Source organism: Gymnogyps californianus, chromosome 5, assembly GCF_018139145.2.
Source record: "Gymnogyps californianus isolate 813 chromosome 5, ASM1813914v2, whole genome shotgun sequence".
NCBI lineage: Eukaryota > Metazoa > Chordata > Aves > Accipitriformes > Cathartidae > Gymnogyps > Gymnogyps californianus.
The window spans coordinates 47,428,554-47,451,155 of record NC_059475.1 but is presented as its reverse complement, the minus strand read 5'-3'; the positions used below and the strand labels follow the sequence as shown (position 1 = coordinate 47,451,155).

Genomic DNA, 22,602 nt, shown 5'->3' with positions numbered 1-22,602 from the left:
GTGGGTGTATATGTACAGTATATTCTACATAAATATCTGTTACATAAATATATATATACACACATATATATACATATATGTATAGAGAGATATACCAATATACATATATATCCACATGTTGACACAGAAAGCTATTTTCTTTTTATAGAAACCTATGCATCTAAGAGTATCTTCTACTCCAGACCATGAACTGATGTGAATTACAATTAAAAAATTGATAATTAAGGCACAAAATTCTCCCTCAAAATGCAAGTCATACTCCAGTGTCATTTTGCTTTTTAAAGACCTTTAGAAATTTCTCTAAGAAGCTTGAAGCTCAAAGTCAACCTTTACACTTGGTTTCTTTTGAATTAATTCGTATTGTTATTGCATAAATACACCATCTGTCCAACACAGAATACCTGTAAAATCAGCCTATGAGATTTGTTGGTGCAATATTTAACCCTTTCCAGCTCTCCCAAAGACAGACCCTCTTCTCATTCCCCCAATGCCAGCCCAGAACACTTTTTAATATGTGCACAGACACATTTGACACTGTCCATTCAGGTGAGGAAAGGGTTAATATACTGCCCAGTTGTGTCCTGTCATAAAATGGCCACTTGCAAACAGCTAACCGCACGAACGCCCAGCCCAGATTTCAGCTAGTTCTGGAGGTTGGGAATATTTTTTCTTTACTTGGCAGGGGAAATGGGGATTTCTTTCAAAGGTCCCCAGCCCTGCCAGTTCCTCAGAGCCCAACCTCGTCTTGCCGTCTGAACGCTAAGACTGAATGGGATGCTTGTAACGTTCAGGGGGAAGATGAAATGGGCAGTGAAGTGGCAGATCTGGGAACCTTTGCTAGCCCTGCTTCATTCAGAGGTTACAGGCAAGGGAGCGACAAAGAAGGGTACATGGAAAGAAAAATAGTTATGCTTGTGGAATCTAATAAATGGTAACTGAGGAGTCTGCGCAAAGAAAACAAGTTGAGGTAGGAGAGCCTGAGCTAGAGGGCTTCTGAGCATTGCTTCTCTCATTTAACACACTGATGCTCAGCATATCTCAGGATACAACCCAGAAGAGGATCTTTCATTTATAAATGCTTATTTACAGCCTTGTGAACATCCATTACTGTGGTGTCTGACATGGGCAAGAGCTATCATATCAGTGCTATTATGTATCTTGGGCCATGCTGACCTTCTCTCAGGAAATCAAGGCCAGGAATAATAGCACCATGCTACTGGACACCCTGTCTGGACAACTAAAGCTTTGACCAGCAGGGACGGTTGTATTTATTACAGAGATATGGCCCAGCAAGAGAGATTATACAGAATGGCAGAGAAATATAATGCAGTTTGCTGCTTAACTGGACCAATTTTATGTTTACTCAGACAGATGTAGGAAAATTATTTCAGCAGCTGAAACTAAATCCAGTTCTTAAAAAATGAAAGAGGGGAAAGAATAAGAGTCTATAAATAAAGAGCCGTAATGAGCAGGGACACACCAATCAGGAGCAGCATAGCCAGAGAGAGTCTGTCTTCAAGCAGAACTCTTCTTGAGAAAATCTGGGTTTGGTTTTGTGCGATTAGGTTTGTCATGTGTCGTCAACCGCAACAGAAAAGTGGGAGCAAACAGCCCTGGAGCAATTGGTACGATCACCATACAGTGGTGGCTATATCCCTTATAGGAGTTGGGTGGGGTAAGGGGAGCTCTGAAGTACATGCTGGGGAACTTCCCTCTATGACCTGACGGAGAGTGAGAGCAAGAGCGAGAGAGACTCCCAAGTCTCACTGCAAGCAAGTGAGATCAAGAGGTTTGTTACAGCTGGAACAACAGGGGAATTTATTATGGGCTAAACAGTAAGAGTGCTGGAAAAGGAAACATGGCTGGTCCTTAGCAATGTTCATCAAAGTTAGAAACTAAAACCATTGTTGTGCTATTGATGTCTGCAGAGAATTTTTGCATTTTCAATTTTTTTGCAACAATACCGAAATAACTACATGTCCCAGGGCTTACCCTCAGGCTGAGTCACTGACTGCTCCAGGTGAAGGGGCTGATGTTTCAAACTGAAAACCAGTGTAGCCCTTATCCTGACTGCTAGATTTCTATTTCAAAGGACAACGAGAAACCAGGCCACTGAGAGGGTTGCCCTGACAACTACCATGACACTATTAGATCTCTAGACTCTGTGAGCACGAAGGCTCTGCAATGCCATGCAATGAGGTGCCAGGCAGAAACACCCAAGCGCACTCCAGAAGAACCAGTTCCCAAACCAGACTTAGTCCAGCTGGATCAGTGGGATGCCCACTGATCAGTGAGCGCATCTGCCTGCACTGCTACACCAGCACCACCATACTCTCCACACTACCTTCAGAGAACAACCATAGGGTTTTTTGTTCATTTCTTTAATTCTGAGCCTTGCCCAAAGCAACCAAAAAAAATTTCCAATCATTAATGCATGAAGCTGTTTTCTCCCTCTTACATCAGTTTTTAGAAAGGAAGGAAATACTTATTTTCCTCTAAACTAGTACAACACTAAAAATCCAAAGCAAAAGGTGCTTTCCCTGGCAGTAAGGTGCAGGTTTAGCCTGGTCTTTGTGCTCAAAACAGCAGCAGCTGGGGAATTCAGGAATAATTAAAAAAACTGCTTGGATTCCTCCTGCACAGTACCAGGGCAATAAGACTTCTGGTAATCATCATCTGGGGCTCTCAGCCCTGTTATCAGCTTCTACTGATGAGATTTGCTTTGTTTAGGTATGGCTGCTTTCCTGACTCAAAAGAGGATTTTCCTTGTTTTAGGTTTTGAAGATGAGTATGCCTAAACAGCTGTAAATCCAGTCACCTGCCAGTTCAGCAATTGGATGAGAAATCTGGAGGACAGCAGTAAAGTGAAAACACAGTCTGTAACTGCATGGGGAGCAGGATGAGCTGGCAGGACCTTCTACAGTTACTTTCTTTCGTTATTATTCCTAACGTAAACCAGAAGCTGCTTCGTTAGTGCTCAGATGGAAGGTTTTCCAGAGCACATCACCTGGAAAATGGGCCAAAGACCCTCTCCTTGCAAAAGGTTAAACAGCTCCACTACAATTAGCTAACACTAGGGATTCATTGTTTGAATGGAGATATCTTTAGTAGCAGACAGAAGTCTCCGTGAATTAGGCCTGTGTTTCCTACCATTTGTATCTTTGTGTCTGAAAATAGTGATATTTATTTGACATTGCTAAGGCCCCAGCCTGTTTTTTCCTTGAATCAGGAAAGAAAGTCACCTTTGCTGTGTGAGGGCAAAGTTTTTGTTCCTTTTGATGAGCATCCACATGTGGTTATGGAAGAGCACTTTAAGGCAAGACTAGGACAAGAAAGTTAATTGGGGCCTGGCTGTTTCTAAACTTACTCTAGGTTATTTCCTATGGGGATGAAGTCCTGTGCACACTCTTACTCCATGTTACAGTGTGGCTCCTTGCCTCTCTCCTACTTGCATGTAGTCAAACTGTGTACCCACCTCTTAACTGGCAGCTGACAAATATTTTTGCACGTCTACGTCAAAAAAAAAAAATCAGGGGCCTTTGTGTGTACTGATTATAGAAAAGAAATTTATTAATGAGAAACAGTGTGAATGGGCATACACTTGCAGGTCTGAGTATATGATTTGCACAAAAGGAAATTCGGCATAAAAGTTCACATACATTTAAAAAAGAAAAATAGAAAATGTACCTGCCCTGTTTGTATGTAGGAATGACAAGAGAAACTTTGCATTTTGGAGAGGCAAAGATGTCTTTGACACCCTTGAGGAGATATCTTAGGAAAAGATAGGCGAGAGGGACGATTACACTTCCTTACAAGAGAACTGACTCAGATTAACAGGAGGCAGGAAATATTTATTCTAGTCACCAGTGACCTGAAGATAAGCAAGGCCAGGAAGAAAAAAAACTGAAGTATTCTTTAATAAAAGTCAGTGACACTATAACCCTCCCACTCATCAGGAGGAAAACTGTGAACGTGGATCTCCCTATCGGACCAGCCATTTCTTTCCCTTTCTGTACATCTTCTCAGTATCAGAAATTATTCCCAAGCGTGTTCCAAGTCGTGACTTGCTTAATTTCTCTCTCTCTCTCCTTCCACTCTAGACTCATTTCTTCAGAGTCCTTCTCAACAGAAGTGAGATCTGTATCACATTTGGACTTCTAATCTTCACACAACAAACACTCAAACTACTGTGAGATGTGCTGTCAACATGCAGATTGCAGTGCCTCGGGCACCCACACGGGAAAGGTCTGAAACAACTTCCTCGCCCCTCTTTCTTAGAGAATTATTCATCACTGCTCTTCCTTTCCCTCCCACCTTCTACAGCAAGCACCCAGCCGCCCGTGCCCACCCACGCCTGCTGTACGATGTGTCTGTCCCCTGTTTGGTTTGGACACTGAGTGCTGAGGTGGTGAGAGGGATATGCCAGCCCCTGCAGGCTGCTCTGTACGCTCTGTTCTCAGGGCTGTTTGCTGTGCGGGCCGCAGGCTTCAGGCCTTTGAAGGGTTGAATACCATCTTTTGATTTACCATGGCTGATGGGGTATGGGAAAGCTTTACAACTGAAATACACAGAAGAGTTTAAAAAAAAAAAAAAGGAAAAAAGAAATAAAATAAAAAACAACGTAGGAAAGACCTTAACCACACAAATGATAATAAGTAATCAAATGGAATAGATCAAAGAAGAGAAGAAAGAGACAGCTCTTAGTAATAGTATTAAATGACTTATAAGAAAAGCACAATTAAATAACTCACCACTCAAAACAGTCGTTTTTTACACACATCTGTCATGAGTTAGACACTCGGGGGGATGCTGACATGTAGCTAATCAGCACTGAGCATACTCAGGTCTTCAGAAGTGGTGCTGATGACTGTTTCTCACTGGTAAGGGGATTTTGGCAGGGTCAGATAATGAAGATTTCGTTCTTGTTTGTGACATTTTGGCTATGAACAGTCTCCTTAAAGAGTTAGATGCGACTTACAGCAAACAACTGAAAATGAATGGCTCTGGTGAGGTCATTCCTCCTCAAATTCTGTTTCTTCAACAGCAAGGTAACTTTGCCGTTTTGATAGAAGGAAAGTCCTGTTTCAAGGAATATATCTGACAGCTTTATAAATCTGAAGAGAGCAGAGGTGAAGCTCGTTCCAGGTTCCAACAGTCTAAACTACCCTTCTGTTGAGTCAGGCATAGAAGGAGAGGGCTGACAGGTTTCCACTGATGCAGCCTGTAGTCACTTTTGGGGGAAGATTCAACCTCACAAAAGTTTCTAGCTGAAAAGCTGGCAAATCTGGCATACACATTGCTTCAGTCCCTGCAACTACACAAAAATAGCCTGCAGTTAATACAGGGTTTGGTTTACAGATTTTGTCCCTGTATTAAACCATCAATGACACATCTCTTTCCAAACATGTGTAGACCATATGTCAATTCTTTAGCCACATCTTTTAGATGTCAGATAGTAAGAGTTGAACAGTCCACGTCAAGGCTAGGTGATGGCGTAACAGATCCCAGTGAGTGTTAAAAGTGGACCAATGCCTTTCAGGCACACAATGGTGACAGGCCCTGAGGGAAAATTTTGTCTGCCAGCATGATATAAGGAAAACTGGAAAGGAAAGCATAAGCTGTAAAATATTATAAGTATATTCAGGGTAATCTAAATACACTCTCCTTGTATTCACATAGGGTCTAAGTCTAGGAGGCCCTAAACACCCAAAAGGAGCAATTGCCCCTGTTCTCATTGATTTTAAAGGAAGATGAAGACATAACAGAATCAAACAAGTGGTACCTTTCTCAGAAGAAAAAGTGATAATTTTTTTATGAAGTCTGGCAGTTTTCATGCTGTAGTACTTTTCATGTGGGAGTATCAAAGGCAACAGAAGCAGCACTTGCTAAAATACTACCACATCCCTGGCAGGTTGCGAAGTATTCTCTCTTCAACAAAGAGAAACTAAGGCATGCAAGGTAAAAGAACTGGCTCTGGGTTATGAGGGGGTAGTGCAGAGCTGAGCAGATACTTAGCTGCCCCATCACTTCCCAGACAGAAGCATGCCACTGCCAGTCTTCCAGTGATTAAGTTTATTCTCTGAGAAGAAAATAGCTAGCAATAATTGCCAAGAAAGAAGACGGGGGGGGGGGGGGGGGGGGGGGGGGATATCTCATTTTGCCAGATTATTACCACCAACTATATTAGATCAGAAGAAAATGCAGACACACACATATATATACATGCCCTGGAGTTTTGTGAAAGATTCTCTTTGCACATGTAAGAATGCTCAACAGCAATTCTTTTGAGCTGTTCTCCAAAGAAATCCTGCACATCTATGAAATTTTCCTTCACTTAAAGTTAATACAGGCAGAGATGGCTGTCATAAGAGTGCTGTTTCTCTTTATTTGAGAAGTTACTGTCATAGCTGAAGTTGATCTCTTCCCTCTGTCCTCTAGGCCAGTCTGGATACCACAGCAACTGCTCCTATGCTAGCTAGAAACTCAATAGTGCTTTACACTTCTTCAATCAAGCTAAGCAGACCATATATATATTCCAAACAGGAACTCTATAACACTGCATTTTCTATTTTTTTAAAATAAAAAGCAAGGGTTTCTATAGCCCTTTAGATGGAGACTCTTTGTTTTTAAGCCATATGAACTTGTTTAAATGCATCTTCTTCTCTTCACTTTCTTGTTCCAAAAGCTGATATTAGTGTCTGACTTGCACTTTCAAAGCCAAAAAGACACTAGAAGCAAGTTTAAAAAAACAAGCTAGTTCCAGAGGACAACTGCCGGACAGCATATTGCCCAGGTGAGGATGAGGAACCCTAAAATCACCACTCAAGCTCATCTATGGTGCAGCAAGACCTTGATAAACTTACCATATCTAGCTAGGACAGGAGTTAAGAAACAAGAACCATTACTACAGGTATGGGTGTATAATACTTTTTTTGCCCTCTACAAACAAAGCCACTACATGGATTGCTCCTAATATCACCACAGCAGGGCTTTGAAGATGCTGATACCGTTAGCTCAAAAAAATGTGAAAGCTTGTTCCAGTGGGGCTTAGAATTTTGAAAGCTGACACAAGCTTTCACAGATCATGCACACATCTTCATATAGAGTACCCTACATATCAGAAGAGGTTTAACATCTTGCACTACCATGATAGTCTGACTCAGAATCTCTTCTTAGTTATATTCCTGGATTCATATGAAGCAACAAGTTGCATCACTGAAAAGTGAAAGAAAGCTTCAACTTGTGTACTTACATTCTTTAAAAAGGTTATTTGTCATTCAGTACAACACTTAAAGACTGGCAAGAAAATGGATTGAAGCTAATCTAATAGCACATTCACTCCCAATTTTTTTTTCGTTGTTGTTATTGTTGGACTTGTTTCTAATTGTCTTTTTTTATTATTTTCTGGGAAAGTGTAACTCTAAGGAGACAGAACACAACCCTTTGGGATGGGGGGGTGCACTTTTATTATTGTTGCCTTAATTTTAATAAAGACACAATCAAAAAAACCCAGGCTTTTTTACTAAATATAAAAAGCCCTAAAGGCTGAAACATATAGCAATTAGAAAAAAGAAATAATTAGCAAATTAGTAAAATAGACCAAGTTGTATCAAACGCTGCCAAATTCTGTAAAGGGCACGGGATTCACAGGACCTGTGCTTGCCACCATATCCATTTTGCTTCCCTCCCATGTTTGGCTTTGACTGTTTTGAGTGATGCTGGATGAATGAGGGATGTAACTGATCAAAAGATGGACCAAGCAGCATGTCTCACACAGAGCTCACCAGTCCCAGACCAAGAAAGGAAACTTAAAAACTTAAAGACTTAAAAACCAACACTGTCCATAACGAAGAACTGACACCAAATCTTCATGCAGCAATGCAGAAGAGAATTTCTCTCCGCAAGAGAATATCATTATGAAGGTCTCAGCAGTTATTTTAGAAATCAATCCAATCAAACCAACAGAAATTAAACAAAATTATTAAAAAAAAAAAAACCACTAATCACAAGCCCAAACTAACAGTGAAGGGGCAGTGGAAGGTTTTTATACGATACCTAAATTGACCATAAGTTTGACACGGCCTCCATCCAGCTCCAGGCGCAGAGTGTCAGCAGAGTCTCGTGAGGTCGTTGCCATCAACAGCCCATAAGCGCGCTGGGACATGAAACGGAAGGACACGTCTTCTGCTTCTGTATGCATGACCATAGGCATGATGATCTTCATGTACATACTGCCATCATAGCTCAAGATAGAGGCCTCTGCAAGGAATCAGCAAACAATTGCAAAAAATGAAAAGAAGTTACGCCTCTGTGCAATCTTCACTGCTGAAGAACCCTGACATCTATCATAGAGCACTGTTTACAGAAACCATACCACTTGCCACAGAAAGGTATGTAACTGGTGAAAAACACAGCAACTGTTTAACTGCATCCAGCAACCCTATGTGGCAAGTATGAGCAGCAAACATAAAGATATGGTATTCATCACAACTGGAGGCAGCAGTACCCACGGAGACACAATCCCCAAGGACAAGTGTGTTAGCACAGGGCCCTTTTGTGATAATGAGCTGGCAAAGCCTCTGTTTTTGACATCTTCCAGAAATGCAACCTCCTCCATTAGTCCAGCCTTCCCTAGCACTAGCTGTAATGACTACTTTAAATAATGTCTACAAGACTTCTACTAGAGCATTTAGTCTTGCCTTTGAAGGCTCAGAGTTCCTATTTCTGGTACTCCTAAGAGCTGTCGCTTATTTAAAGAGGAATTTCATTCCATTGCTAGCACTTTAAAGCAAAACAACAACTATATGAAGCAAGTTTCCTAACAGGTCTTTTCTACATCAGATTTGTGCTGCTTTGTGATTTTATATTTTTCCCCTCCTTACTAACAACTAATGTTAGTAGAGCTCTGCTGACACAACCGATGGCACTGCAATGCAAATGAAGAAGGGAACAAACCAAACTCCATTGCAAGTTTAAGTGTCATTCAAACACAGGAAATGTCAGAAGATGGAGGCACAACGAAAGCCAGGAGGAGGAAAAAGAAAAAAACCAGCAAGGAAAGAAATTGTATTTTTCTATCATCTCTGAGGATGTCAAAGAAAATGGGAAGTTCAGCTGAGGAAAGGAGTTACAGTACTTAACATTCTCTATTTGTTCAGGGTCTTGCCTGCAGAAACTGATATTCTTCTCTAAGGGGGTAGAATTAAAGTCTTGTGATAGAACTGCAGCAACCACTACGGCATGGCAATCATTGTTTCAGTCTGGTAATATGCTCCAAAGCATTTTTATCCGCAAAAATTACAAATCTACATAAATATATTAATGTATGAATCAGATCATCCCTTCTCCCTGCAGCCAACTCCTACCAAAGGCAGAGCTGTAGAGATTGCTCCGTGTAGGACTTCTACCACAAAACTACATATAAAAATCCCAGAGGTTAAAAAAAAGACCAGTTCAGCTCCCTAGGCACGTGGAAGGATTGCTCTGTAAAGCACTCTTACCAGTGCCTCGTCCAGCTTAGCTAGTTTTCTCAAATGGTTGTGATTCTCACCAGGCACCCTACACACACCCCATAAAGCTAACACCCCATCTAATTTAACCAACTACAACAACATGTATTTGGAATCTAGATGTTCTCCTTGTGTTTCACTCCTTTGTCCCATATTTCCCAGCCAGGCCACTCATGCTGACAGGAGTGGAACTTCTAGAGGGAAACAGCAAGCTTGGCAGAGACAATCCTTACGTCCTCTCAATGCCTAAGTGTTAGATGCTAGAGTAGGGTAGATGGATGGTAAACTGAGGAACAGCCATATGTCCATGCTGGAAAGGACCCATGGCTGGGTCCACAATGGCCAATAACAGAACTGCAGTGTGCAATAAATATGCAAATGAGATTATAAATAAGGATATAAGTATCAAGCTGATAAAGTGACAGAGGAGACAGGTATATGGTTACAAAACATTTGGGGGGGATCACTGTGGTTGTGCTTGTGCAGCGACTCACCGCACTAATAGCTGGTATACAGCACCTCTCTTGTCATGGGACATACAAATCCATTAAGAAGAAAACTTTTCTGGGAGCACCATTGAAATAAGATGGCTGTGAACAGCCTCCCTATTCACCAGTTTTCTTAGCTGCACTCCCCACACACTGTCATGGCCTGTATACACAAAGCTCTCTACACACAACACCCACTCAGCCATACATACGCCTTCTGGGTACCAGCTGCCAGTGCTGCCCTGGGGACTCACATCTTCACTTGGCCAAGAAACGGAGAAGTAAAGAAAGCTTCTTTTTCAAGGTGGGGGAATGGTTTCTTCTTTTCAAAGCGCAATTCTCTTCCCCCTCACGTCTGCACCTCTTACTTGCCACCCACAGCTGCAAGCTGGAACTAAATGTACTGTATATTATACATACACTCAAAGGCAATGCGTATGTACACACAAACCCTCCTTGCTCTTTCCTCACTCTCTCTCTCTGGATTGTATTAGAAAATGCAGTCAAGCATGAAATGGTTCTTTTGACGCCTTCAGCTCAGATGTGCCTTGCATGAAACAGTTGCTTGCCCTAGCACCTGAATAGCTGCAAGAAGGGGGTTGGAGGATAGCAGGACTACGAGTGGGAGTAGCTGACACAAGCGCCCCAGCTCTGCTGCTTCCTTCTCCACACCGCCATGCGTTAGGTGCTTTGGAAACATGAGTTTTTCTGCAGACACTAGAAGACAGCAAACCAGAAGCGTAGTAATAGCGAGTCTCTTCCCTTCAAAAAGAATTTGTGTCCTTCAGCTCCACTGATCCCATTGCCAGAAAATTTCTGTCCTTAGACAAGAAATTCCAACCATTACTATTATACTTATGTAAGAAGGACCTGAAGAACACCCAGAATTGCTGAAGATGGCACAAAAGCCTAGACAGTGTTTCAACTGACATCCCACAGTAGCCTAAATCAAGTATTACTGTCCCTTCTCTGGCCAGTCTGCTACAAACAGGGAGCAATGAATTCTTATTACAATTAAGCAGATAGAATTACGTAGCCTGAAATAGCTGAAACAGCCTCTGCACAACCACAGGAGATGATGAGTTTCTGTTCTTGTGTGTGCCCTATGCTGACCTGAGCCCGACCCAGTTCAGACCACCTATGCACTTGACATCTTTTAAAAATAAAGAGATTTCATTCTCACCTTGCAAGTCTTCACCATCTGGAGTATCTGGGAGCTTTTTCAGCACATCTCCTTGCAAGCAGACCATTCCCTCCAGCTACAAAAATACCACTTCAGAGGAGGGTATTGCCTAGTAGCAGTATACAAATAAAACCTATCTCCTTGTCCTGACAGTCAGTCCCCAAAACTTGAGGAAGGCATGTTACAGCTGAGCAACACATACAGCAAATCTGCTCAGGGTTGAATGTAACCTGGCAACAACCAGGTGACCTCAGCCTCCTAGGCACCTGTGCTGGTGACTTCTGCCTGAATACAGGCATCCATTCGATTGTCCTCGGCCATCTGCAGCAATGGCACTGTAATGCTTTTGTTCAGCACCATAAATACAGGCAGCAGCACGGTTATCCAAGTTTAAAATACATGCACATTCCTTCCACCCTTCTACTTTTAGGGTAGCTATTATACTTGGATGTCTCACAGAGACATGTATAGGAGCAATGGGTGAAACCATGTTTCAGAGACCCACAGATTTGTACAGACAAAAAGATCCAGAGCAGCGTTTATTTGCAATCCCAAAGCCAGAAGCTTCTGCCATTAGCTTGGAGATGGAAAGAGGAAGAAACCAGGTGCTGATTCAAAACCGCCCTGACATAATGCCAGAGATCTGTGAAAATCAATATGTTATTAGGAGTGATTAGCTTCCCAGTCTTGTGCTCTGAGACCCTGCCAGCTTTAATTTTACACTTAGCATCCAAAGGAGCAATTCACTGCTGCTTCCCCGCAAGGCTCTGCATAAACCTCCTGGGGAGATGGCAACAGGCATATTCTTAGAATACAGACAGAAAAATATTCAAGACCTCTTCATGCTCTTTCTCCTGCTTTCTAACCTTTCTCTTGTACAAATCTCCATTCTTTGCTTCTTTCCTTTCTTCTCCCTTTTAGTTTTTCTGTAGTCTCCGGTTCTTCCCTGTGATCTCTTTCCCCTGCCTCCCAGACTATAATACAGCTTGCTTCCTGAAATTTCCAGAAAGATGACAGTGCAGAAAGAAGGAAAAAATATCCTCCCTTCATGAAAAGTTTAGCTGAAGTCACCAACGACAGCAGTTCAGGGCACACGACATATTCCCCCTAGCTACATTTGCAAGAGTCAGCTATTGCCACCCGCCCCCACCAAGCAGAGCTTCCAGAGACAAGTGTCACCAACTGGAGAGGCAAGGGACACCTGGCAAGGGCAAGTGTGGAAAACAGGTATGCTGGTTCAAAACTATGGGGGAATATAGACCAAACGTTTCCACCTTCTCGCAAAAATTCAAATATCCTTAAAGAAAAAGTGACAAAGCTTTGTACCCACAAACCAGACAAAACTTTCCTGTAGGTATTGCACAGCACACCTCTTTCCCTCCCATATCCACTAGCAGACACATGGCCACAAATAAAAACAGCCTTGATTTTCTGAAAATCAAAATTACACTCAAACAAACACCCCCCTCCCCCCCCCCAAAAAAAAAACCCAGAGCTGAAAAAAGAACAAGAAGTCCTCATTCCTGTCCAAGTGGATTCCATACAGGTGAGTTTCAACAACACAAAGCTGTCAAGTAATTTGGGGAGCCCGAATGTAATCACTCAGACTGAAATCTGACTAGGACCCAGGAGATAATGCTCCTTTCTTGGTGGAAAAAATGTCATGGGAACTTTAAGAGCTCACAAGCAGTTACGACCTTGCATATCTTCCGGCAGGATGGGAGCCGGGAGCTGTGGGGCTCCCAGGGCCGGGCCCTCGCTGCCCAGGGCTGTCCCACACACCTGAGGAGGTGAGCACAACAGACCTGCAGATGGTGGCCGGGCCCAACCAAGAGTCCAGGAAATGTCATGGTGATGAGGCAGGTCCAGGGTCAGGCTGGAAAGTCAATCCGCAGGCCAGTGCTAAGATCAGGTGCCGCGATTGCCAGGCAGGGCCACGGTGACAGGGATGGGACATAGGCCTGGCTCGGCAGGGCCCATGGCCGGGCAGGGCTGGGGGGAGCTGGAGACCAGCCCTGCTGCGGCATCGCTGGGGCAGGGGCTGATGGCACCAGGGGGCTGACATGGGGTCCTGGGCTGTGGGCAGGGTGGAGGAGCCCTGGGGGCCGGGCAGGGCCTGTCGGTGCCCTAAGGGCCCTGCTGGTGTGGACACAGCGATACCGTGCTCTGGCACTGCTCCTCACTGACTCAGAAGAAAAGTCCATGTTTACTAAATGCACTATGACACCTTTTGCAGCAAATTGGATTTTCCCTGCATGTCTCCCATCTAGGTGCCACTGGACCTCACCTTAGCCTGCCAAATAGGAAAGAGCAATTCGAAGGGATGTAAATGTAATTCACTAACACTGAGAAGGATGACAGAGAGCACAAAACCATCTTTAAATACCCACCTAAAGAGAACCATTACATTAGAAATAAGAATGAGTTTTATTAGTCTAGCAAAATACTCCGCAAATAATATCATTTATCAGCCACTGATAGGTTTATTGTGCTAGTAAGAACAACGCTATTCTGCTTTAAAGATTTCAGCCTGACAAGATGTCAATATCATTATCATCAATTGTTATGCACTGGAAACTCATGAAGATAAAACAGTTGAAATCTTGGACATATACAATGACAGAAATGTAAAGAACCTGGACTGGTTTTGCCGGTGCTTAATCCTCACAGACCAAAGTATTTTTGCAACATCAATCCCAATTTTTCTTTGCTTCAAATTAAGATAATGCCTTCCTTCCCTACTCCCAGTGGGTATACAGCTGCTTTACAAAAGGACCTTCATATCCTGAAGCTCAGCATACCATTACTCCAGCTCCCTCACTCTGTTCTAGACTAAGTAAACCCTTTTCGTTCAACTTCTAGCTTTTATTTTCTAAAACTTGCCTCTTCTGCTTCTCACCTCTGGTTTCTCCCTGATTTGTATACTACTTTCTTAAATTCAAATGCTCCAATTTGAATAGCGTACAACAGTTAAGACCAAACGGGCATTAAAAGTAGAATAATTACATAAGACACTCTTATCAGTACAATGTGTACAAAATATTTCCAAATGAGCAGCAAACGAGAGAGATAATAGAGCTACCTTCAAGGCATTCATCACATTTTCAGGGATGCAAGAATACTGGTGGAGCAGCAATAATAATTGTCACTTATAAGGCCGCTGCTATAGACAAAAATTGCTAGCAGATGTTTACATAGGCCAGATGACATCCAGATGAATATTTTTCATCAAATACATTTTTGCAAAACCTTGCAAAATTTATTTAATAACATTTAAAACATTTCATTACTTTTAACATTCTGAAAATAGCCCCGAAGTGTGGCTTGGTTCATATAAAATAAGAAATTCCTGAAGAACACCTGAAGTGCAAACCACACCTATTTACTTATCTAGAAAGTCAGAACAGAATAAATACCCTATTCACCATTTCCCTTTCCATACCACTGTCTCCTCCCTGTTCCAATTTCTAATATATTTCCTATCCCTTTCCTTTGTCGTTTTTCCAAACACAAGCAGAAACATCAAATTACTGCAGAAAAAATTATTGCCTAAGTATCCACAAAATGGAAGACACACAAAAATCTAGGCAAAGAAGGCAAACTAAGAGCCCCAAGCAACACATCTGTATGAAAGTGCAGGGTTCAGTGCAAGTACTGTAAAGTCCTTTCTCAGACAAAAAAAAAAAAAAAAAAAGCTTGATTCATAAAGTTTAGACATTGAAATGACTTTGGTTATGAACAGAAGCAATTCTGAATTTTTTTCAGAGCTACACAATTTTTTTTTCTGAATCCAAAATTAACACCTTGCTTTTCTAGTTCAATATAAGGAGGTTATATAACACCAAAATCCTGTAAACCAGTCCTGAGAATTTTCAGCTCAACGTGAGTGAAATCTCAAGGAACTACTTAAAACTGTGAAGCTTCCACCACTGCAAGGGAAAATTACCACCAGATTTTTGACTGTCTACAGCTTCAATGGAGACCTTCTAAATTTTAAACTGACCTAGAGAAGGCATATTATGATCCAGGATCCCAAATCTCCCTCCATTAATAAACCTCACAAGCCTTTGCACTCTGGATTCTAGCTTTGTTTAACTTCTGTAATGAACCAACTCTCCAGCTCCCAAGGCCAACCTGTGGCTACCCTACAAAGAAGTATGTGCCAGTTTCCATCAGTATCAGGCTTGGTACGTGCTTCCTCTCCTCCTGTCGTCACCACACACAAAAGAGGATAGGTTAATTAAGGGATGTTGTCAGGTGGGGAGTTACAAAAAAATAAAAAGCCTTTAATTCACAATGAAAAGTAAATGTTATCTAATAAACTTTGCATCTCCCTTCTTTGGGCTGTAATCATAAAGAACTGGGCTAGGGAGGAGCTGTAAGAGCACTGAGTAGCACAGTGGAAATATTTGCAGACAGAGGACTGTAGCTTGTAAATGTTCTTGCTATCCCTGGGAGGTGACGAGCGAGGTTATATTGCCATACTGAAGCTTGCCAGAGACGCAGGGGAACCAAGAAGGAGCACATGGGCTCTTCAAACTTACTCCAAATGTCACTCTAACATTTACAGAGCTGGGTACAACTATTTGGGAAGAAATCTCTGGCAAGAAGGCTAAGGGTAGAAGAAGAATTGCTCCTCAAAGCCAAGGAGTGTAATGGGGAAGGCATGGGGAAATCTGCTACTAAAATGGTAGTCTGAGAGTTTGCATTACATGGGTGATACAGTTTCGAAAGTGATGTGACTTCTATTTAGTTCGAACATCTCTGAGTCCTCTTCATGGCACTGTCAAGCTGCATGAAGCATCTGATCACCGTCTTCTCAGCAGTGTTCACTAAGAAAGGGGGATTACAGTGAAGATGGAGTTCGGCTCGTCTCAGAGGTGTACAGTGAAAAAAAGAGGCAGCAGACACAATTTGCAGCAAGGGAAATTCCAGAAAATTATAAGGAAAAAATTACACAACGAGGGTAGCCACACACTGCAACAGAAAGGCTGTAGAAACTCCACCCCTGGAAATTTTCAAAACTCAACTGGATAATGCCTTTAACAACCAATTCTGCTCTTGAAGTTGGCCCCACTTGGAGCAGGCAGTTGCGACAGAGACTTCCAGAGATCCCTTTCAACCATGATTATTCTATGACAAGTGCCAGAATGCACTGATTTCACTGGATATTGCACCATTTCACAGACATCACCTTACACCTGCAAGTTGCTACTGATCTGAGATGGAAAAGATTTTGTCTTGTGAGTTATCACATTAATGGGAATGCTGCTTACAGCATGTCGTCAAGACTGAAGAAACAGAAGATTCAAAACTTTGCTCTCCTACAGGCACTGTATGTCCTTGGGCAAATTCTTTACCCCTGCTGACTCAGAACAATTACAGTTAGGAACCAAACATATTATGACACTACTAAACACATCCGACTGTTGTGCTTTCAGTCCTTTTCTCCCACAAGCCAGGATGCTCTCACTGAACTGGTGTGTCACACACTGCCAACGTCTCCCAGTGGCTGCTGACTCTCAGGTGAAAACTGAAAGGCTTCTAAGGGTGGCTCTCAGCAGTAAAATTTGCATTACTTCCCCAAATTTCCAGGAGATGAGGGCTCTGCTATAAAATCCACAGATGTGGGGAAGCTACTAAAAAGGCAGTTATCACCAGCCTACCATCTTTGAAAAGCAAGGCTGTAATGTGCACTACATTCATAACCTTGTGTAAAAGCACAAGCAAGCTCCCCTCACTTCTGTTTTTTGAATACTGGAAAGAAAAACAGTAACTCGTATTGCCTCTGGCTGTTGTTTTAAGGAAGGTTCACAGCATGGACCAGACAACCCTCAATTTCCTTTTCTTCCTTTTTCTCATCTGAGAGCCCCAAAAACCTGAACTTCGTAAAGTCCTGGAAGAGGTGCTTTAATAGGGCAGGGAGCAGAGGGAAAACACGGGTCTACAAACTCTATGTTAAGCTTGTCCACAAAAATCACAGGTACACCATAGTGTTTTTGAAAAAGCAACAATTCTTCAACCCAGGAAATCTCTGATTTAGGAGGGGCCAGAAGTAAGAGACTGTCACGCTGAAAATAAGTAGGCAGAGGAGCTGGGTAACTATTAATAACTAATGTAAGGCAAGCAGCTTCATGGAAATGGGAATATCACAACACTCACAAAGGCTGGCAACTAGGTCATCTTTGGGGGAAGCCCAAAACAACAGAGCAGGTAGCAATTAGGAGGGTAACAGCAGCATACATGCTGTGGAAAAATACAGGATAACATGTAATTTGGGGTTTCAGACTACAACTTCCAAACTTAAAATATAAAGTAAACTAAGCTGGGTTTATAATACTAGGGCCTGGGGGAAGGTCCTTTCAAAGCCTTTTCTTCTCCTATCACAGAGCTGCTACTTTCCCTAAAAACATTTGCAAAACCACTAATCCCAGTGTGGTGCCTGCCTGAGAGCAACGCTCAGTCAGTGCAGCACAGACAGTGCAGAAATGATGATGCTGATTTCCAGGCATCTCAGAGGCTCTGTCCACTCCTAATGAAGTCATCAGCAGAGATGCAATGGCCAGGACTGCTCACCCAGCTAATTGCAACCACTGTCCAATTATTGTAACCATGATAAAGAGGAAAAGAGAAGCAGAAACTAGTAGTTGGCATGGGATGGCAGTTGATATTGCCAAGACCATGAAGGCTGAAGCAAGAGATACATGTTCAAGCCTGTAAATTTCACTAGCAGATAAAAGAAATTAAGTCCTACTTTCAAGTAATAGGCACTGCCTTTTGAAAACATGATTGTCCTGCAGACCAAATTCCACTGTATGACTCTACTACCTGTAAAGAAATGTGTTTATTAAAAAAAGGAATTTCAGATAAAAGAGGAAGAAAAAAATAATTGACATAGGCATGTATGGTGCTTCTGTACTAATGATGACCCAAATTACCCAGAATTTCCTTGTTTAGACAATTAAAGGAATGTTCATAAGCTGTCCCTCTCTGACTCCAAACATAACCAAGTGCAGTTTCTCTCTTACAAAATCAGTATCTCTTGGTAAGGACAGAGTTAGCAATTCATAGTCCAAAACACTGGTTATAATTATGCAAAATCATACAGTTATTAAACTCCTACAAGCCTATCTCAAATACCAAAGGCTGTGGTGCAGGATCTTCTAAGTGCATAGACTAGCATTCAATGGATGGGTTTACATACAACAGCAGCCAGCTCAAACCCTCCGTCCAAAACTCAAAGATTTATATTCATGGAGAAGAGAGTTCCATTACTCTTTTTCTTCTTCTCTGAGCTTCAAGAGCCTCCAATGATCTTGATGGGAATTGTAAAATATAATAAATCCTACTTCTTGTGGAAGCTGTGAAGGTTTAGTCAGTACTGGCAAATTCTATGAGATCCTCCAGTCAAAAGAACTGTAGATGTATAAATTGTGACAGCAGCTGTGACCCTAAAACTTTCACATTCACCACTGTGCTGCCCATGTTATTCACTTTGAAGTTCAGGGCAGCAGTCAGAATACAATGAAGTGTCATACTCCAAAAGCACCAGCCTGATGCCACAGTTAAGTAAAGCTGAATCTTCTTCAGCTGCTTCTATCAGTTATCTATCTTACTGAGACGGTTCCTGAGGCCTGAGCCTATTCTGATTCAAAACAAGACCAAATCTTGAAATCACCCGGTATATTAGACTGAAAATGTTGTTTCTGTGCAGAAGATTTTCAAATCACCTTCTATGGTATCTATGACTTTTGCTGAAATGCTTGGATCTCTCCTGCTCCTAATTGAAATTGGAAAGCAGTCACATCGTCACCCCATCAAGACATTTGCATCCATTTATAGATAAGATATGAGAATGTACCCACGTCCTGTATTGTTCTCTTTATACTAAACATAAAGGAAAACTCTGGGTTAAGAGAGTTTTGATGGTGAATAACCTGCTATTTATCCTGTCTAAAGCACTTCTGTCCACTGTAATAAAGTCCAGAGGGACATTTACTCTCCAGATTGCTAGCAGCAAACCAGATGTGATGTATTTTGTTACAACATTTCTGATCCATTACATTAAATTATGCCAGATTAAAAGCAGCCCATCAGGGAAAAGGGTTTCCTCAGACCTGTAAATTGACTCAAACATAAAATTCAGTATCTGCTTATCAGTGACTGCACCTCCTGCATGACATCACTTTCCATACAACTTCTTCACTCACTGCTAGGCAGCATACTTGCAAAATTAACTGCCTGGGAAGGAACTTTGCAATGAGTGGGCAGGTAATAAAAAGCTTCATTTCACCATGGTGTTCTCAGGTTCTCAAGGTTCCTGAACCACCTCTTTACGTGCTAAACCTGAAAGTCACACAGACTAATAAGGAAGAATTGGTTCCCCCACCGCATCAGTGTTAGCCCTCGTACTGTTCAGAACAGCAGTAAGGACAATACAATCGATATCCCTGTCCCAAGGGTGGGGTGAAGAATTAAAACATCAACCACTCATTCCTAAAGACCAGAGTTCAGAAATACTTTAGAGAAAAACAGGAGTTTTGTGGTCTCAACCTAAAGACAGGTTTTTCCACATCCTAAAATCGCTGTTTAGAATGACCTGCAGGGCTGCCTGTGCTCTGAGGAAGTCTGGGACAGGGGAAGGAATAAAGCTACCTATCACAAGTATGACATATGTTTGCTAACCTGGGTGGCAGACAGGAAGTTCAATCTCTAAGCATAGATTGTGAATTCTAATAAAAAGTTAGGTGTTTGATAAAAAAAGTCAACAGCCACAGCCTTAATGCTCTGTACAGTGGAAAGAATGGTTTGCTTTCACCTAAAATGTCTCCCAGACTCTTAAGTGAAGGAGAGATGGAACTAGGAGAGTAAATTGCAAAAGCCATCCCATTTAGCTGAGTGGGATCACAGGTAAGGTCAGGACAGTTAATCACTATCTATTTGCTGAAAATTACCTATAAAGGTAATTAGATGCACAATTCTCTTACAGTGATTAGCTCTTGTTGATATGAATATGAAATAGGTACCCAGTAAGAGTTAACTCTGTAGCAAAAGGAAGGGAATGAATCAGAACAAAGAGAACATTCAAAGGTGGAAGCCAAGGGTAAGTTTGGGGATGGCCAGAAGTTTGACTGTATGTTTGGAGGACTGGAGAATGCTTTCACATTTATCATTTGGCCAAACCTCTGAAGTGTGTCGGAGAAAGTGAGATTATTAGAACGGAGCCCAACACAATTTAACAAAGCATGGTAAAAGCAGATGGGAGTGTGGCTATCAGATTAACTTTGTATAAAGGCTGTGGCAAATCCATCACGAGGTTTTCCAGGCTCTGAGACAGCCTGACTAGAACTGGCCCTACCAGCAAATTGTGTTTACTTCAGAGATGAAAATTTTTCTCTTCCCTCATTATACAAGCCTGAAAAAGGGGTGGGGGGAGAGAATCTTACATTTCCTACTCTTTCAAAATGGTATTTCTCTACAGTGATGAAAGCCATCAATCATTACCAATGAAAACTGGGGGGGGGAGGGGGGGAGTAATTAGAACATCTGAAGGCATTCTTTCAGTTTTTCAACAACTTGTTGCTCCAGTGATATCTAACCCCTTCTCTTGGGCTTTCTGCAGCCTACACCCCTACTGTTTCTGCACCCACAGGAAAGGGATGAGAAAGCCGGGCTGCAACTCTGAAAAGGCAGCCTTCAGCGGCAGGGAGCAGAGTTCAGGTGGTGCTCAGGCAAGCAGGGGCAGATAGGAGCAGCCCCACTTACGTGCCCCTCACATCTGCCCACATTTCAAAGGAGTCGTACAACCAAGCACCGGAGATAACGAGCAGTGAAAGCTCTGTAACAAGGACAGAGTGGTGGGGGAAGCCCACAGCTGTTATTTGGGGCTGAAGCATGCTAGTGGAACTGCATGTGAAACTGGTATCAAGCCTTCGTGTCCCAGATGGCTTCAGATGGCCCCTGATTTGGAAAATATTCATGACCCCATCCAGAAGCCTTCCCACAAGAGACGCAAAGCTAAATCAAAGCCAATATAAGGAAACAGAAGAACTTACAGTCCGGAGGTTTCTACATGCTAGAGGATCCTGTACAATTTCAGAAATGATTTAGACAAAAATTATTTCATAGCAACAGGAATTGTTTGACCCTGAATATAACAGCTGCCTGTTGGGACACCTTCAGTTTGAAACTAAGTACATTGCAAAAAATAATCTAAAACCAGCTAGCTGTATGTACTTCACCTGTCAGATTTCCCCCTCCTACTGTTTGTGGCATCAGAATATGGCATTTCTTTTTTTTCCCATCTTTCGTACTTTCCTTTCTCCTGTTACTGTGCAAAAGGCCTATACAAAGAACAGCAAAACTGGCCAGCTACCTGCACAAGGCAATAAACAGAGCACATCAGATAATTCCTACCTGCAAAACAGAAATCAAATTTCGTTATATTTTTCAAACTTGTTCTCCTTCCAATTTCCAACCATCTTTGGAAAACAACAAAACAGAATATGCACAGTGCTGTCAAACACACAATATCATTATCTTCAGTAGGAGTTAAGGGGCTGACTTTGCCTTAACAGCAATTTTATCATGTCGGAACAACATTCCGCATGATATTAAAGCAACGAGGGTTGTATCTAGTCACATTGCACCCTTTCTCCTGGGAAAGACATGGTTTCACCTGCAGCCACTTGGTCTTCCAGAGCATATCACTGCTTCTTTACACTGCATAAACACTCCTCCTGTGTCAGCTAGATTGAATACCACCTCCACAAAGGGAGGAACACAACAGAAAAACATAACCAAAGGAAGACGGGCAAAGCTCTCACTTTCCCAAACTGAAAGCCAAGCTCTGAGCAACTAAGAATATGACAGCTACGGGGTTTGATCAACAGTACCAGTAACCAGGCAAAGTGAAATCTGTGCTATGCATTAGGCAGGTGCCATTTTACTATAAAAATCCTACAAAATGCAAACTTTTTCCATAACGTCTCAGTCATTGTGGCTCAGCTTTGGCTTGGAGGTACTGTACTTTGAGAGGAAGAACAGCCTTTGAAACTTGTTCAGTCCTTAGCTTCTCAGATGCAATGGGAGTACTTTTAAACTGATGCTGAGCAAAAACCAATCTCCCACTTCTAAACCCTGAATTCACAAAAATATCTGCATGTAATGTTCATTGAGAGTTTCATGAGATAAAGTTTAGAGGATCAATCTAAACATTCCCAGAATGCAGTTACAGTTTTGTTTGTTTGTTTGTTTTTAAAACAAGGTCTTTATCATGTGATCTTTGAAATAGCACCTCAGGGCTGTATTTATTTCAAAGTCTAACTTCCCTCAGTGTTAGCAGAACACTTCAGAATTAAATTTGTTTAATAGATTCTAGTCCCAGCTCTTCAGGAAACCCATTCATTTAATAAGATTCAAC

At 42.1% G+C, this 22,602-nt stretch overlaps 1 protein-coding gene across 4 annotated transcripts in view; it reads right to left on the bottom strand.

Annotated features, from left to right (window-relative positions):
* The window catches only part of NRXN3 (neurexin 3), a 988,734-nt gene that overhangs the window by 674,883 nt on the left and 291,249 nt on the right, over positions 1-22,602 (bottom strand). For all 4 annotated transcript variants that reach the window (XM_050898472.1, XM_050898473.1, XM_050898470.1 and 1 more), the window contains one exon: positions 8,056-8,259. In XM_050898472.1, coding sequence (XP_050754429.1) covers positions 8,056-8,259 — 204 coding nt within the window. The remainder of the gene's footprint in view (positions 1-8,055; positions 8,260-22,602) is intronic.